Genomic DNA, 16,568 nt, shown 5'->3' on the forward strand with positions numbered 1-16,568 from the left:
CCCACTAAGTAAAAACTTAGAAAAATATATATATACCCAAAAAACAGCACTCGCAAACTAATAAGCGATAAATAAAAATAAATAATATCAATTCATATACATTTTATAGTACTAAATATGTGCATAAAGTGCTCTGTGCAAAAAAAGTATAATGGTTTTATAAAAGTGCATAAGATATTGGCGTGCTGGATACAGAATAAAAATGTATAATAATTACAAAAAATGTGCCCTGCAAAGTGCCAACAATACTCAAAGTCCACAATAATAGCTCAAATAATTGGTATTTTTCCACAATTATGATCGTGCTCATATAAAGTACTGTATATCTTAAGGTGCCAATTTTTCAAGGTGCAATGGTGGTCCACACGACGGTGCTTCCAGCCCCCCTGAGGGAATCCACTCACCAGAGCTCAAAAAGGTAATTGAGCCTTTATAATAATATGAACCAATGCTTCTCCAGCCCAGGAATACACAGACTTCCCCTTCAGTATCTCCGGTATCACTCAAAAAAGGAATAGCCAAACATAGTGAAGCCCGTAATAGAAGTTTATTGAAAACAAATAAAGATAAAAACTACTCACAATAAAGCATAAGATAATCGGCAGAAGAATAATATCATTAACCACAAACACACAGCGCCACTCCCAGAACGCAGCCGGCATGCGTTCCACGGGATCCAGGAAGTGACGCATTACGGTAGCCGTTCACTGGAAGTGGGTAACCTGTTCGATTTAAGGGTCTCACATCTACCAAATTATCTCCTAAAGTGGATGTAAACACTGACATATACCCAGTGAAGTGAACAGCTTAAGATGAAGCACAGAGATTAAACAAATCTCCCTACATAGGTTTTACATGTATATCTGCTGTATTCAGCTTTCTATATTCTTTAGAAAGTATCAATTGCGTTATAATTTTTCTTCCTGTTTCGGCAGTGGGAGGGGAGTCTAGGCATAATATGTATGTGAGCTGATTGGAGGAAAGGCACACATCCCCCCCTTCCACATAGGCAGAGGAACAAAGAAACACACAGAGCTGTGCTGTAAATAGACCAGCCCTTTGCTTATCTGTCTCTAATGGCGCTTTTCCACTGCATGGAACAGAACGATCCGGCTCGATTTTGTGCTTTTCCACTGCTGGTACCGCATGGTATGGTGTAGGAACGGTTCGGTACGGTGGCGCTTTTCCACTGCATGGAACTGAACGGTACGGCTCTCAAAAACAGTACCACCTCGATTGTGGTTCCAAGAGGTACCATACCCGGTACCATATCCCACAATCCTTTGCAGGCAGTCACTACTAGCCACTGATTGGTCAGAGAATCCAACCCACCCCGTTGTTATCCCACCCACTTAACTTTAGTACTACTTTAGTGGAAAAGCAAACCATACCGTACCGTACCGAACCGTTCCAACACTGTACCATGCGGTACCAGCAGTGGGAAAGCTAACCGGGCCAAGCAGGGCCGAGTAGAGTCGAGCCGGTACTTGCAGTGGAAAAGTGCCATATGTTCCCTCCCTGACACCAATTTCCAGCTGCTTTTATCTCTAGTGTTGGAGAGCTTGTCATAAGTTATCATGCGGATAACAGAGCAGCAGAAAAATATGGCATTTAGGGCTTTGGAGAGAGATAGGTAAACACTACAGATATATGTGCCCAGGCCAGATTTCATGAATGGGGTTTACAACCAATTTAAAACTAACTTGTACTTTGCCCATTAAGGTCCTATCAGCATCATGTACTTACCTTTCTTTTGTTCTCCCTCTACTGTTTAGCCTACATAGGCAAAGACAGTGTCGAGTAGGTTCCAACTCACAACTTGGAGTGACAGCACTATAAACCAGAACAGCCAATTACCAAGCAGCATCACTGTCACATGAGAGAAAGGCTCCCTAAATCCAGAAGTACCCAGCATTTTACCCTGTTCTCCTTGGCTGAAAAGAGTGGCAGGAGAGTATAGGAAAGGTATGCGCTTTTGGTTGGGCAAACATAGAAGTAATTCTAGGACTATATGGGTGACATGGTCACTTTCTACTAAAAGGTTTACCTACCTGTCTGTAGTAACCTCATTTACAACAACCAATAAACTATAAAGTAGGGAAGTGGTATATTTCTCAGTAGCTAGAGATTAAAGAGGAACTGAAGTCTGGAAGCTGTGCCTAAAAAAAGGCAGGCAGACGGCAAAGGACTAGTATCCAGTGTTGAACCAAAACACATGAAGGGTGTCTTTGGGGGTAAACATATGGCCACTCAACCCGATATAGGGGAGAGGCTCTTCCTGCAGTAATGTACACCAAACGGTTAATTGTCGACCGGGGAGCCACGCAACAAAATACAAGCAATACAACAAAGAGGAAACAAAAAAAAAGGTGACAACAGACACCTCTGCAAGTGGTTACAAAAAAAAAAAAAAAAAAGGGGCTCAACACTGGTTTAAATGAATAAGGAAACAATTTTATTGAAAAACAAAAAAAGGGAAAGAAAAAGATGGGGCTTTGCAGGCCAATGGGAGTAGAAGGATCAGACTAGAGACCAGTTTATAAAACCAAACAGCATTTTATTGGTATATCGGATAAAAAACATAAAACACCATGCATAATGAATGCAATTGGACTGACATACAATATAAAATACAATATAAAATCAAGTAAAGTGAGTCATTTGCAACATAGAAATACGTCCCAAAAGGGGGAACAGAATCAAAAAGCCTGTATAGGATGGAGAGTAGGTCTCACGATGGAATCGGTCAGTGTAGGTCCCCAGCAAGCCGACGCGTTTCGCTCAAGGCTTCCTCAGGGCCTGAGAGACCAAGACAGACCGGTATTTCCTTATTGATAATGACTCAAAATAGATGACAAGGTTGTGGCGACACAGCTGCTGAATAGGGCTTACTGCTTCCGTATTCAGAACATACGTTTCCCTTTTGGCGTATACATACATTCAATTTGTGCTGAATTCACACATTTTTTGGACCCTTATAGTCTCCACTGTTGGAAGTATCCTGGCAATCTCGACTATCCGCACACTCTCCCTAATATATTCAGGATTATAGATGCTCACCATTAGGTGTAGGGGGATCTATTATGGTGTAAGGGTAGCCTCAGGCAAGTAGTAGTAGTAGGCACATTTTATGTAGTCAAATACGACGTCATGCTCCAGACCTATTTTTACGTACAGGAATGGCTCCAGGCAGGGAAGGATATGCATATATGTCTCACTGTTTTAGATAGGAGGGACAATAAGTCCAGAGCTCCATAAGCCCTCAGCAGCTCTATTCCGTCAGCAACCTGCCAATTTTATTGAAAACAAAATGATTGGCATAAAAGGTCAGTCACTGAAATCCACAACTGACTAGATATTGACCTGTGGAAGCGCTTTCATCTGATGTACCACATCAACACACACACAAACACATAATGGGCCTAACCAACTCCACCCTGCACTCTAAGGACTCCCACCCTCACTATCCTAAACAGCAAGATACACACATTCTGGAAGTGCCTTGAGAGCCATCAAATACAACATTCAATATATAAAGGTTATTACTGTATGAATGTTGGGTAGTCCAATCATTAGGTCATAAAATTCACTGTCTTCCCACTCATAGGGCTTCAAGGAGGACTTATTCCCAGGAGGCTTGTATACCTTGGAGGAAAAAATGATTAGTGTCTTAGGATAAATCAAACAGCCAGTGAATGGGGATAATAGATACCCTAAGCGCATATCGTTGGCCGCAGGCAGAATCCAGCCTCCAAACAGTGTAACAGGCAACTAGGTAATACACTCCAGGGGTAGGGAGAACCAGTAAAGCAAGAAAATGGACACTCTGAAGCCCAGAATGAATTAGCTCAGTGCACAAATTTTTTGGGGGGTTTGATGCATAAATATGTGGATAATGCCCCAGTAAGTCCTGTATGCAATCACCGGTGTATACCTGTTGGGGTCAGGCTAAATGACGCCTGTGGATCAGGGGAGTCCATATATCAGTTCGCATACTCTTGGTCATGCAGGGAATAGGTTAGCTTGAAAGTTATGGACAAGGGGCTTCAAGGTGTCCTGAACCACACCCTGCACCAAGCTCAATAACAATGAATCAACCCGATCAGCTCCTTTGATCCAGCTCCTTTCATGTATACACGATCTCAAAGGGACTTATTGCGTGAAGACACTGGTATGCTGGGGCTGGATGTATCATGGTCAGAGTCCACTGGGTCAGGAGCCACTATGTCTGCATAGAAGCACAGTCTTTGGGGGAGTAAATGCAGCGGCTACAGTAGGTCTCTTACCCGCCCAGTGTCATACTGTTGTGATGCCGATACAGGCAGGAAGGCATCCCAGTCATCACAAGCCCTTTAGCGGAGGTCTAGGGTTTGCTGGGCGGTGAAAAGCCGGTGTGAGCTAGTGAGAGCTTTCAGCGTTTTCTTCCGCCTACTGCATCACGCTATCCCGTTGCATGATGATGCAAAGTCCAATGAGATGTTGCAGGTGACAACGAGTGCAGGGTGGAGTATCAGGCGTGACGTCGACGCGTTTCGCGTGCAGACGCATGCTTCTTCAGGACGTGAGTATCCAGTGTTGCACCCTAGCAGTCGATCTTGCCATACATCTTAGTACAGGAAGGGTTTTGTTCACTTTGAGTTTAGTTCCACTTGCGTATCTACATTTTCTTATCAGCCAAGGTAGTAAAGAAGTGTATATTCATAGGGCCGAAGCATGCAGGCAAACAGGTGCATGCCCATGCTGCATTTCCACACAAGAATTAAGGGGTTTTTATTGCACCGGGAGAAGTTCCCTGTACCTTAAAGGAAATAAAGAATTCCACCACGTGGTAACTTATGAAAAATGGAAAAAAACTGTGCTCAGTGTAAAACAGAAAAGAAGCACTCTGAATACTAGACGAATTACATATTAAAATAAAAAAGGTGTGCTATCCCTATACTGGTCATAGAATCAATATTAGAAAATCATTACATAAAATAGTTCAATCAAAACACTCACTTGCAATACACTCTTGTGCCAACAAAGTGCAAAACAAATGAATTATTCTAATACAATTTCACAGATATTGGGTGCAATGAAATGTGCAAGAAAGTGCTGTAATAAATTCCACTTCAGTGTCAAAGTCCCAATTCCTTGCTTCACACACTCCTTACCAGAAAGGTTGATCTCTAGGTAATAGGAGGTCATTAACGCTTGTACAATAAAGGATCCAAGGAACCTCAGCTTGCTACATCAGCACCACCCCCAAGGACCAAAAAAGCAACCAGCACAGTCCATATGGTAAGAAACAACAATAGGTAAATGAAGAAAGACACAGAAGAGGTCAAAATTGTGTAATACCATTAAAACTGATTATTTTTAATGTAAAAAGGTACTCGAAAAAAAGACTTAAGCCTTTTTTAGACTTGAGCAGTTGGTGGGTGGCGAAAACGCAACTCAACGGCTCATTTTTGCCATCTCCACCTGCTCCCCCTTAGGCTGCAATAGGCAGCGGATGGGATGTTCACATGCCACGGCGTCTCTCTTCACACCTGCAGCAAAGCTGATCCCACATGTAGCGACACATTCAAGTCAAGGGGAAAACCCCACAAACCAGTGCAACACATGCAGTTGTGGCAAATTTTGTCGCCAAAAATGAGGTTTAAACAGGCAGAGAAGGTGCATCGCTTCCTCACCACCTGTCAGTAGCTTCTTGAGCTCAATCCTAACATGGGGCCGGCTTCAGAGGCAAAGGAGACTTAGAAGCATGTCTAAATCTACCCTTAAAAGAGGTTGTAAACCCATACAACTTTTTTTTTTTGAAACCTGTAAGAGAAACACATAATGAGCTAGTATGTGAGCTAGTATGCATCGCATACTAGCTCATTATGAAATACTTACCTAAGAACGAGCCCCCGCCGTGCCACCCGCTTACCTGTATGACGGGCGACATGTCCAGTCGCCCGTCTTCCAGGATCGCGGCATCCAGCCATCTGATGGCCGGAACCGCGGTGACGTCACTCCCGCGCACGCGAGCCAAAGGTCATGGCACGGGTCTCTGAAGAAACGGCACCAGCGGCCGTTCCTTCAGAGCGCATGCGCCAGTGACGTCACTGGCTGCATGTAAGGTAAATATCTCCTAAACGGTGCATGTTTAGGAGATATTTACAGTACCTATAGGTAAGCCTTATCATAGGCTTACCTATAGGTAAAAGTGTCAGAGGAGGGTTTACTTCCTCTTTAAGAAACAGCAAGTAAGCACTGTCGCACTTAGCCGATGGTAGTGAGAAGGTCACTGCTAGCTCCGCTCCACCCCAACACATTTCGTTATAAGAGACAATGTAGACAGGAACTAGGCTTTGAATAAATAGAATAGTCTATGTGCAGTAACAGCCCCAAGCAGAATAATGCAGAGACATCTGTCAGCCCTTGTCTATGGACCACTTCACAAACGGAACTGAAGGCATTTTACAACAGACTGCATGTAAACTGGGGAGAAGGTGCTGGTGAGGAACCCCTCACGGACCTCCGCACCCCTCACGGACCTCCGAACCCTAGTCAGGAGGAAAATGAGTAGGGCCAAAGCTTTCATGGCCCTCTCCTGTGACCCGTTTTCAGTCACCTGTGGGTGGCTGACATCATTTAGCTGCCCCAGACTCTGGAGGAATACTGTCTTTAATGTCGGAATTCCACCCAGATAACTGGACCAGCACCCGGCTCAGTCTCTCAGTGAGCCGCAGGGAGACTGAGCCAGCCACCCCACCACAGCCCGGAGCTCCAGTGAGTGCTGGCTGGGCAGAGCAGAAAGCCGTTGACTGACAGTCACCACTCTCTGCTCACTGAAGACCAAGAGCTGAGCGATCAGCAATCATTGTTTACTTAATACTAGGTCTTATAGGCAGCTGGGGACAGATGCAGCATTGGACCGATTCTGCATCCACCTAGGCGGGTATAACTGTTTTTATCCATTCTCAAACCTCTCTAACTGGTTGCCGACCACGCGCCGTGTATTTACTGCGGAAGTGTGGCTCCCCCAAGCAAACCGACGTAGGGCAGTCGGCAGCGGGGAAGCCTATACACAGGTCAGGCGGCTCAGATTGCTGCCTGACACCTGCGATCGATCGTTCCCTGCTGTTGTAAACACAGCTGACTGTTCTTCTCCCTGTAATGATCACAGAGCCCCTGTGATCCTTCCACATAGGAACACAGGTCTCTATGGTCATTTCACAAGCCACGCCCCCCCACAGTAAAAATAGTCACTCCCCTAGGCTCACATTTAGCCCCTTGATCACCCACAATGTTAACCCCTGCCTTGCCATTATTACAGTAAAAGTGCATATTTTTAGCACTTATTACTGTATTAATGCCACTGGTTCCCCCAAAAGTGTCAAAAATGTCAGTCAGGGGTCTGGTCTGTCCCGTAAAAATCACAGATCGCTGCCATTACTAGTAAAAAAAAAAAAAAATAATAAAAAGACAAATCTTTCCCGTAGTTAGTAGATGCAAACCAATCAAAATACGCTTATTACGATTTTTTTTACCAAAAATATGTAGCAGAAAACAAAATTGGCCTAAAATGTTAAAAAATTTTGATTTTAATTTTTTTTTTTTGAGAATGTTAAATATAGCAGAATGTGAAAAATATTTTTTTTTTCCAGAATTGTCGCTCTTTTTGTTTATAGCGCAAAAAATAAAAAAATCGCACAGGTGATCAAACACCAGCAAAAGAAGGCTCTATTTGTACGGAAAAAAAGGACATCAATTAAATGTAAGTACAGCGTCGCACAACTGCGCAATTGTCCATTACAATAACGCAGTGCCGAATCGCAAAATAGGGCCTGGTCATTAAGGGGGAAAATCTTCCGGTCCAGAAGTGGTTAAGGATGGTGCCTTTAGTTCTGCTTTAACCTGGAGATGTCTAACAACCATAGTTAAAGTGAAAGAGAAGAAGAAGAAGATGTCCTGGTAGGGAGATCAGGGTGAGATTGGCTGCTTAGAGAAGGATTGAAATGACTTCTGCTGTAAACTAATAAATTACTCCACAGTTCCTGCAGCTACAGAGGTCAGTGAGAGCTTGTTTTACTCCCGGTTCACAGATCATGCTGCATTAGTGCCGCATGTTAACAGATTGCACTAAGGCAGCCCAATAATTTGCATAGACTGCCTAAAGAAGGTGCATACAGCATTTACAGCAGTGCACAGCATATCAGTGCATTGGGTTACGCCAGGGCTCGACCAACCCCAGGTGCCAGTTTGCCATGGGGACTAGAAATTTGCGTCCTGGCACCTGGGCTTGTCAGCCCATTCACTGCCAGGGTTGCAGGCTGTAGCGTTCTGAGTGTGTCTCTCTCTTATGCAGCCCAGAGCGTGGGCCGATAGTTTCCCCCTCCCCTCCACACAGAGGGTAGAGGAGACAGAGCTGGTCAGCTTCTCCTCCTCCCGCCCTCTCCTCCTATGTTGTGATCCCAGGTGCACATGGAGCCACCAGGGCTGGTCGGATTGTGGCTTCAGCAGAGAGCACAGGCAGAAATACAGTAGTTACATATATCCTGGAGGGGGTGAGAGTAAGATACCGATCCTTATAATCTATAGCTCCTTGCAAACCTCATGCCACTCATATGTGCTACAGTTTTGTTTCTCCTACAAGGCTGTTATCTGCAAAGGACTCTCTGGCAATTAACCCTCTCCTTGGTTGCTAGGGGAGGACTGTGCTTATCTACTTTGTGTCATTTAAAGCGCTGCTTACCTAAATGGTTAAATGATTAACTCTTTACAGCTTTTGCTTCTGGTATGAATGGCATTTGCACCTGCTTGTATATCTGGTTAACCCTTCCTAGCTACCTGGGACTATATGGCTTATGCTGCCTTCTGACATTTAAAGAAAAGTGCAACTTCTGAATATAGATCAGTCTGGATTTTTTTTCCCATCCTGCTGACTACATTTAAAGGGCCATACACACTAAGATTTTCTGAAGACTTTTTCCTTCAGATTTACCTTTTCTATGTAGTGCAAGGGCCTGCCAGATTGCATACAAATGGAATGTGTTTAGGTTGGACCTCATATTATATGGTTTTGGTAAGTCTAAAGGAAAAAGTCTTCAGAAAATCTTATATAGTGTGTATGGCCCATTAGACTGACCGGTATGTGTGTATCCATTAAAGTACACGTCTATTCGTAGTGAACAGTGCCGTTTGCTGAAGAGGCCAATGATTTGGCACTGCCTTTTTATGATCTATCCAATCTCTGCTGTGCCATCAGCCCCCATCTATACTCCACCCACTGATGCACACATGTGCACTTTCTGTGTGTATGCTAAGATGTGAAGGACAGAGTGACTAATTGGAGTACATGCACACTAGAGGCTGGAAAATTGGTGCGTTTAAACACCACCTCTCCCTTTGATAATTGCACTAATGCCCCTTCTGCTGCTCGGAGTCTCTGATTAAAAAAGACTGCCACTCCTCTGAAAAGCAATCCACACACAGATTTATTTTCAGTAACAATTGAAAGGCAGTGAGGAGGCGATATGTCACTGTAAATGCTACAGCCAGACCCTTTTATTTGAATGGGTTGCGTTCAGTAGTAGTGGGTTGCAATTGAGAGTAGGTGCATAACTTATGGCAGGCTTATAGGGGCTCCAGTGCATTACATTGCCCAGGGTCCCATGATGCTACTAAAATGGCCTTGGATGTGTGGGCGGGAAGTATAAAGCCCAACAGCCAGATAAGGAAAAAAAAAAAAAAGAAAAAAAGAAAAACCCGGCTCCTAGCTTTTTTAGCTGGCTCCTAGATTCAAAACAAAATTGTCAAACCCTGTGTTACGCTACGGCGCAAGCAGGCTGAGGTGAAGTGCTGGGGTGCCATTCAGAAAGAATGACAGTGCATTGCACCTATGTGCATGACCGCAGAACGGCAGCATGAATGGGGGCTAGCAATGTATTTACTGTTTGATAAAAATATGTAAAATACTTAAATGCCCACAGCCTAGCCATAGTTTCACTTGAAGGTTCAAATGACTGGAATACAGGGGTCTTGGGGAGAATCTGGTATACAAGGATCTTGGGGGGGGGGGGGGGGGGGAGAATCTGGTATACAAGGATCTTGGGGGGGGGGGGGAAGAATCTGGTATACAAGGATCTTGGGGGGGGGGGGGGGAAGAATCTGGTATACAAGGATCTTGGGGGGGGGGGGGGAAGAATCTGGTATACAAGGATCTTGGGGGAGGGGGGAGAATCTGGTATACAAGGATCTTGGGGGAGGGGGGAGAATCTGGTATACAAGGATCTTGGGGGGGGGGGATCTGGTATACAAGGATCTTGGGGGGGGGGGATCTGGTATACAAGGATCTTGGGGGGGGGGGGATCTGGTATACAAGGATCTTGGGGGGGGGGTGAGAGAATCTGGTATACAAGGATCTTGGGGGGGGGGTGGAATCTGGTATACAAGGATCTTGGGAGGGGGGGGGGGGAGAATCTGGTATACAAGGATCTTGGGGGGGGGGATCTGGTATACAAGGATCTTGGGGGGGGGGGGATCTGGTATACAAAGAACTTGGGGGGGATCTGGTATACAAGGATCTTGGGGGGGGGATCTGGTATACAAGGATCTTGGGAGGGGGGGGAAGAATCTGGTATACAAGGATCTTGGGGGGGGGGGGGGGGAGAATCTGGTATACAAGGATCTTGGGGGGGGGGGGGGAGAATCTGGTATACAAGGATCTTGGGGGGGGGGGGAGAATCTGGTATACAAGGATCTTGGGGGGGGGGGGGGGAGAATCTGGTATACAAGGATCTTGGGGGGGGGGGAGAATCTGGTATACAAGGATCTTGGGAGGGGGGGAAGAATCTGGTATACAAGGATCTTGGGGGAGGGGGAGAGAATCTGGTATACAAGGATCTTGGGAGGGGGGGAAGAATCTGGTATACAAGGATCTTGGGGGGGGGGAAAGAATCTGGTATACAAGGATCTTGGGGGGGGGGAAAGAATCTGGTATACAAGGATCTTGGGGGGGGGGAAAGAATCTGGTATACAAGGATCTTGGGGGGGGGGGGAGAATCTGGTATACAAGGATCTTGGGGGGGGGAGAATCTGGTATACAAGGATCTTGGGGGGGGGGGGAGAATCTGGTATACAAGGATCTTGGGGGGGGGGGAAGAATCTGGTATACAAGGATCTTGGGGGGGGGGGGGAGAATCTGGTATACAAGGATCTTGGGGGGGGGGAGAATCTGGTATACAAGGATCTTGGGGGGGGGGTGGAAGAATCTGGTATACAAGGATCTTGGGGGGGGGGGGAGAATCTGGTATACAAGGATCTTGGGAGGGGGGGGGGGAAGAATCTGGTATACAAGGATCTTGGGAGGGGGGGGGGAAGAATCTGGTATACAAGGATCTTGGGGGGGGGGGGAGAATCTGGTATACAAGGATCTTGGGGGGGGGGGGGGAGAATCTGGTATACAAGGATCTTGGGGGGGGGGTGGAAGAATCTGGTATACAAGGATCTTGGGAGGGGGGGGGGAAGAATCTGGTATACAAGGATCTTTGGGGGGGGGGGGAGAATCTGGTATACAAGGATCTTTGGGGGGGGAGGGAGAATCTGGTATACAAGGATCTTGGGGGGGGGGGGATCTGGTATACAAAGAACTTGGGGGGGATCTGGTATACAAGGATCTTGGGGGGGGATCTGGTATACAAGGATCTTGGGGGGGGGATCTGGTATACAAGGATCTTGGGGGGGGGATCTGGTATACAAGGATCTTGGGGGGATCTGGTATACAAGGATCTGGGGGGGGATCTGGTATACAAGGATCTTGGGGGGGGGGATCTGGTATACAAGGATCTTGGGGGGGGATCTGGTATACAAGGATCTTGGGGGGGGGATCTGGTATACAAAGATCTTGGGGGGGGAAATCTGGTATACAAGGATCTTGGGGGGGGGGGGGGAAATCTGGTATACAAGGATCTTGGGGGGGGGGGGAATCTGGTATACAAGGATCTTGGGGGGGGGGGGGAAATCTGGTATACAAGGATCTTGGGGGGGGGGGGGAAATCTGGTATACAAGGATCTTGGGGGGGGGGGGGGGGAAATCTGGTATACAAGGATCTTGGGGGGGGGGGGTTGGGAGAATCTGGTATACAAGGATCTGGGGGGGGGGGGGGGATCTAGTGGTATACAAAGATCTTGGGGGGGGGAATCTAGTGGTATACAAGGATCGAATCTAGTGGTATACAAGGATCTGGGGGGGGGGGGATCTAGTGGTATACAAAGATCTTGGGGGGGGGGGAATCTAGTGGTATACAAGGATCGAATCTAGTGGTATACAAGGATCTTGGGGGAGAATCTGGTGGTATACAAGGATCTTGGGGGGGGGGGGGGGGGGTCTAGTATACGAGGGTCTTGGAGGATTCAGAGAACATCACTAGCAGTAGATACATATAAAAATGTCAGAAAGCCCTGGCTGTGCCAGCTGGCACTGCAAGGAGAGTGTGGCTGCCAGTTGAGCACTGTTCTAACAAAGGCCATACACCCACTGATATTTGAGTCATGTCCGATGAAATACAAATGGTAAACACACTAGCACCAACCTGATTGCTTTCAATTTCACACATTTACAAGTCACCAAAAATTCAAAGTGATCTCATGATTGTTCCAGATTAGTCATGACGGACTAAAAACCAATCAGAACGTTCCAACACATCTGATCACTTTCATTTCTGTATGAAAACTAGTTGAAAGGAGTTAAATAGCAATAGAAAAATCAATGACAACTGCTGGATTCCATTGGAAAATGGGAGCAACGATGGGATGAATAGGGAGCATTAGAGTGTAAGCTCATGTGTCCAGGTTTCCTTAGATGATGGTGGGATCCCATGACACAGCGAGCTGTCCTATGATCGGTAATGATCCAGGGAGAGGTGAGCAGGTGATCCTCCCTACACCGAGCACCGCCCTGCGGCATCGCTCCACCTGTCTCCAGCCCCGGGACAGCAGACTGCTTCTATAATACACTCTTACCGGCGGCAGCAGCTGTTATCCCCAGCACGATCAGGAGCAGCGCACATCTCTGCCCGATCCCCATCATGGTCGTCCCGTGTCACACTGCTTGTCCCAACTCAGCAACTCTTCCTGCTGCTGGTGCTGCGAGCTTCTCACGTGACCCCCACCACCAATAACTGGGCGTGGTCTGTCAAAGAGCGGCCACAACGTCAGGACTGAGGACTGTGATCGTCCTAGAAAGCAGCGGCACCTCCTACTCTCCCTTTACCGGTGGCAGCTCTAACTTGTCCGCCGAGTTAGTCGCACCTCCCGGTGTGACGTCACTGCGCACGTGGCACTAAGAAAGCGATCACCTCCTCAACACACCAACTTCACCTTCCTGTCCATATTCCCGGGGCGACAGCGCCACCTGGAGTCAACCCGGAGATATTACCGGTTTATGGCTGATCTGTCATAATCTGGGGAAGGAAAAAGGTCTTCATTGGTCATGGTAACCATTCAGATCCCCAGGGTTGGTGCTAGACTATTTTGCGCCCTAGGCAAGACTGGCTACTTGCAACCTCCACCCACCTAGAAAAGGGATGCTTTCTCACCTCTTTGTCAATGGTTGCTCCATGTGGAGACTGGGGAGCTGGGAGGAACTGTTGTTGCATGCAGCACAGCTTGTGAGGCACCTAATTGGCTGGATACCTCTTCTTCATGGATTGGCTGAAGCTTGCAGGAGACAGCTTAGTCTGCAGCGGTATTAGGAACGTTGGCGCAGTGTGTGGAGAACAGGGCAGCCATTAGAAATTTTGGGACCTCTAAAACAGCTTTAGGCCTGGGTCCCTTTTATTAGGGTCCCCATAGTTCCCCGCCCTCCTTACATCAGGATCCTCAGAGTTCCCCCTCCTTTAATCCAGGACCCCAGAGTTTCCCCTTACATCAGAGACCCCCTTTCATTAGGATCCTCAGAGTCACCCCCTTACATAAGTGTCCCCCAGAGTAAGGTAAAATTAAATCCGGAGACATATTTTTTTTTTTTTTTTAGGCAAATGGTAAACTATTTTATAAGCATAATTTCCTCAAAAATATACATATGCAGTGTATGTGGTATGTTTATGGAATGATTGTATGATATATATGTTATTTCTCGCATTTCGTCCATGAGATAAAAAAAAAAAAAAAAAGATACTTCTTAGAATTGTTTGGGATATGACTACCAAATGTTATGAAGATAAGATAGAGAAAAAACAGAGTGCAGAGTTCAGGTGTGCACTACTTACAGAGTGCAGAGTTCAGGAATGCCTTACATAAACAATGCAGGGCTAAGAAGTGCTACATAAAGAATGCAGGGCTAAGTAGCACTCAGGAGTGCGCTACATAAAGAATGCAGGGTTCAGGAGTGCACTACATAAAGAATGCAGGGCTCAGGAATGCACTACATAGAGAATGCAGGGCTCAGGAATGCACTACATAAAGAATGCAGGGCTCAGGAATGCACTACATAAAGAATGCAGGGCCCAGGAGTGCTTTACATAAAGAATGCAGAGTTCAGCAGTGCGCTACATAAAAGAATGCAGGTCTCAGCTGTGCCCATCCAATGCAGTCTCGCCAGTATCCAGTAATGCAGCCTGACCAGTACCCAGCAATGCAACCTGACCAGTGCCCATCCAATGCAGCCTAACCAGTGCCCATCTATGCAGCCTGATCAGTACCTATCAGCGCAGCCTCACCAGTGCTCATCCAATGCAGCCTCACCAGTGCCCTGCAATGCTGCCTGATTAGTGGCCAGCAATGCCGCCTGTTTAGTGCCCATTTGCGCAGTCTCACCGGTGTCTATTCAATGCAGCCTCACCAGTGCCCAGCAATGCAGCCTCACCAGTGCCCATTCAATGCAGCATTACCAACGCCCAGCAATGCAGCCTGACCAGTGCCCAGCAATGCAACCTGACCAGTGCCCATCCAATGCAGCCTCACCAGTGCCCATCCAAGGCAGCCTCACCAGTGCCCATTAGCGCAGCCTCACCAGTGCCCATCCAATGCAGCCTTACCAGTGCCCATCTATGCAGCCTGACCAGTGCCCAGCAATGCAGCCTGATCAGTGCCTATCAGCGCAGCCTCACCAGTGCCCATCCAATGCAGCCCGACCAGTGCCCAGCAATGCAACCTGACCAGTGCCCATCCAATGCAGCCTCACCAGTGCCCATCCATTGTAGCCTCACCAGTGCCCATCCAATGCAGCCTTACCAGTGCCCATCCAATGCAGCCTTACCAGTGCCCATCTATGCAGCCTGACCAGTGCCCATCTATACAGCCTGATCAGTGCCCAGCAATGCAGCCTGATCAGTGCCTATCAGCGCAGCCTCACCAGTGCTCACCCAATGCAGCCTCACCAGTGCCCTGCAATGTAGCCTGATTAGTGCCCAGCAATGCCACCTCACCAGTGCCCAGCAATGCAGCCTGATCACTGCCCATTTGCGCAGCCTCACCGGTGTCTATTCAATGCAGCCTCACCAGTGCCCAGCAATACAGCGTCACCAGGCCCAGCAATGCAGCCTCACCAGTGCTCAGCAATACAGCCTCACTAGTGCCCATTCAATACAGCCTTAACAGTGCCCAGCAATGCAGCCCAACCAGTGCCCAGCAATGCAACCTGACCAGTGCCCATCAAATGCAGCCTCACCAGTGCCCATCCAAGGCAGCCTCACCAGTGCCCATCCAAGGCAGCCTCACCAGTGCCCATTAGCGCAGCCTCACCAGTGCCCATCCAATGCAGCCTTACCAGTGCCCATCTATGCAGCCTGACCAGTGCCCATCTATGCAGCCTGATCAGTGCCCAGCAATGCAGCCTGATCAGTGCCTATCAGCGCAGCCTCACCAGTGCCCATCTAATGCAGCCCAACCAGTGCCCAGCAATGCAACCTGACCAGTGCCCATCCAATGCAGCCTCACCAGTGCCCATCCATTGCAGCCTCACCAGTGTCCATCCAATGCAGCCTTACCAGTGCCCATCCAATGCAGCCTTACCAGTGCCCATCTATGCAGCCTGACCAGTGCCCATCTATACAGCCTGATCAGTGCCCAGCAATGCAGCCTGAGCAGTGCCTATCAGCGCAGCCTCGCCAGTGCTCACCCAATGCAGCCTCACCAGTGCCCTGCAATGTAGCCTGATTAGTGCCCAGCAATGCCACCTCACCAGTGCCCAGCAATGCAGCCTGATCACTGGCCATTTGCGCAGCCTCACCGGTGTCTATTCAATGCAGCCTCACCAGTGCCCAGCAATACAGCGTCACCAGGCCCAGCAATGCAGCCTCACCAGTGCTCAGCAATACAGCCTCACCAGTGCCCATTCAATACAGCCTTAACAGTGCCCAGCAATACAGCCCAACCAGTGCCCAGCAATGCAACCTGACCAGTGCCCATCCAATGCAGCCTCACCAGTGCCCAGCACCTTCCCAGTATCAGCCCTGCTACTAGTGCCGCCCCTGCAATCTGGGGATAAAACCAGGGACAGACTGGCTCCAGGGACAGTGTTCTCAATCCGTGGACTGTCCCCAGAAACCGGGGACGTCTGGTCACCCTGCCCAGAGCCCCCCTTACATCAGGGTCCT

General features: G+C 47.8%; 1 protein-coding gene across 1 annotated transcript in view; it reads right to left on the minus strand.

Annotated features, from left to right (window-relative positions):
- Nucleotides 1–13,181, minus strand: part of CD164 (CD164 molecule) — a 73,462-nt gene extending 60,281 nt beyond the window's left edge. The window contains exon 1 of the mRNA XM_082250596.1: nt 12,988–13,181. Coding sequence (XP_082106722.1) covers nt 12,988–13,060 — 73 coding nt within the window. The 5' untranslated portion in view covers nt 13,061–13,181. The remainder of the gene's footprint in view (nt 1–12,987) is intronic.
- Between the last annotated feature and the right edge of the window lie 3,387 nt (nt 13,182–16,568).

Source organism: Pelophylax lessonae (assembly GCF_965119305.1).
Source record: "Pelophylax lessonae genome assembly, chromosome: 3".
Lineage (NCBI taxonomy): Eukaryota > Metazoa > Chordata > Amphibia > Anura > Ranidae > Pelophylax > Pelophylax lessonae.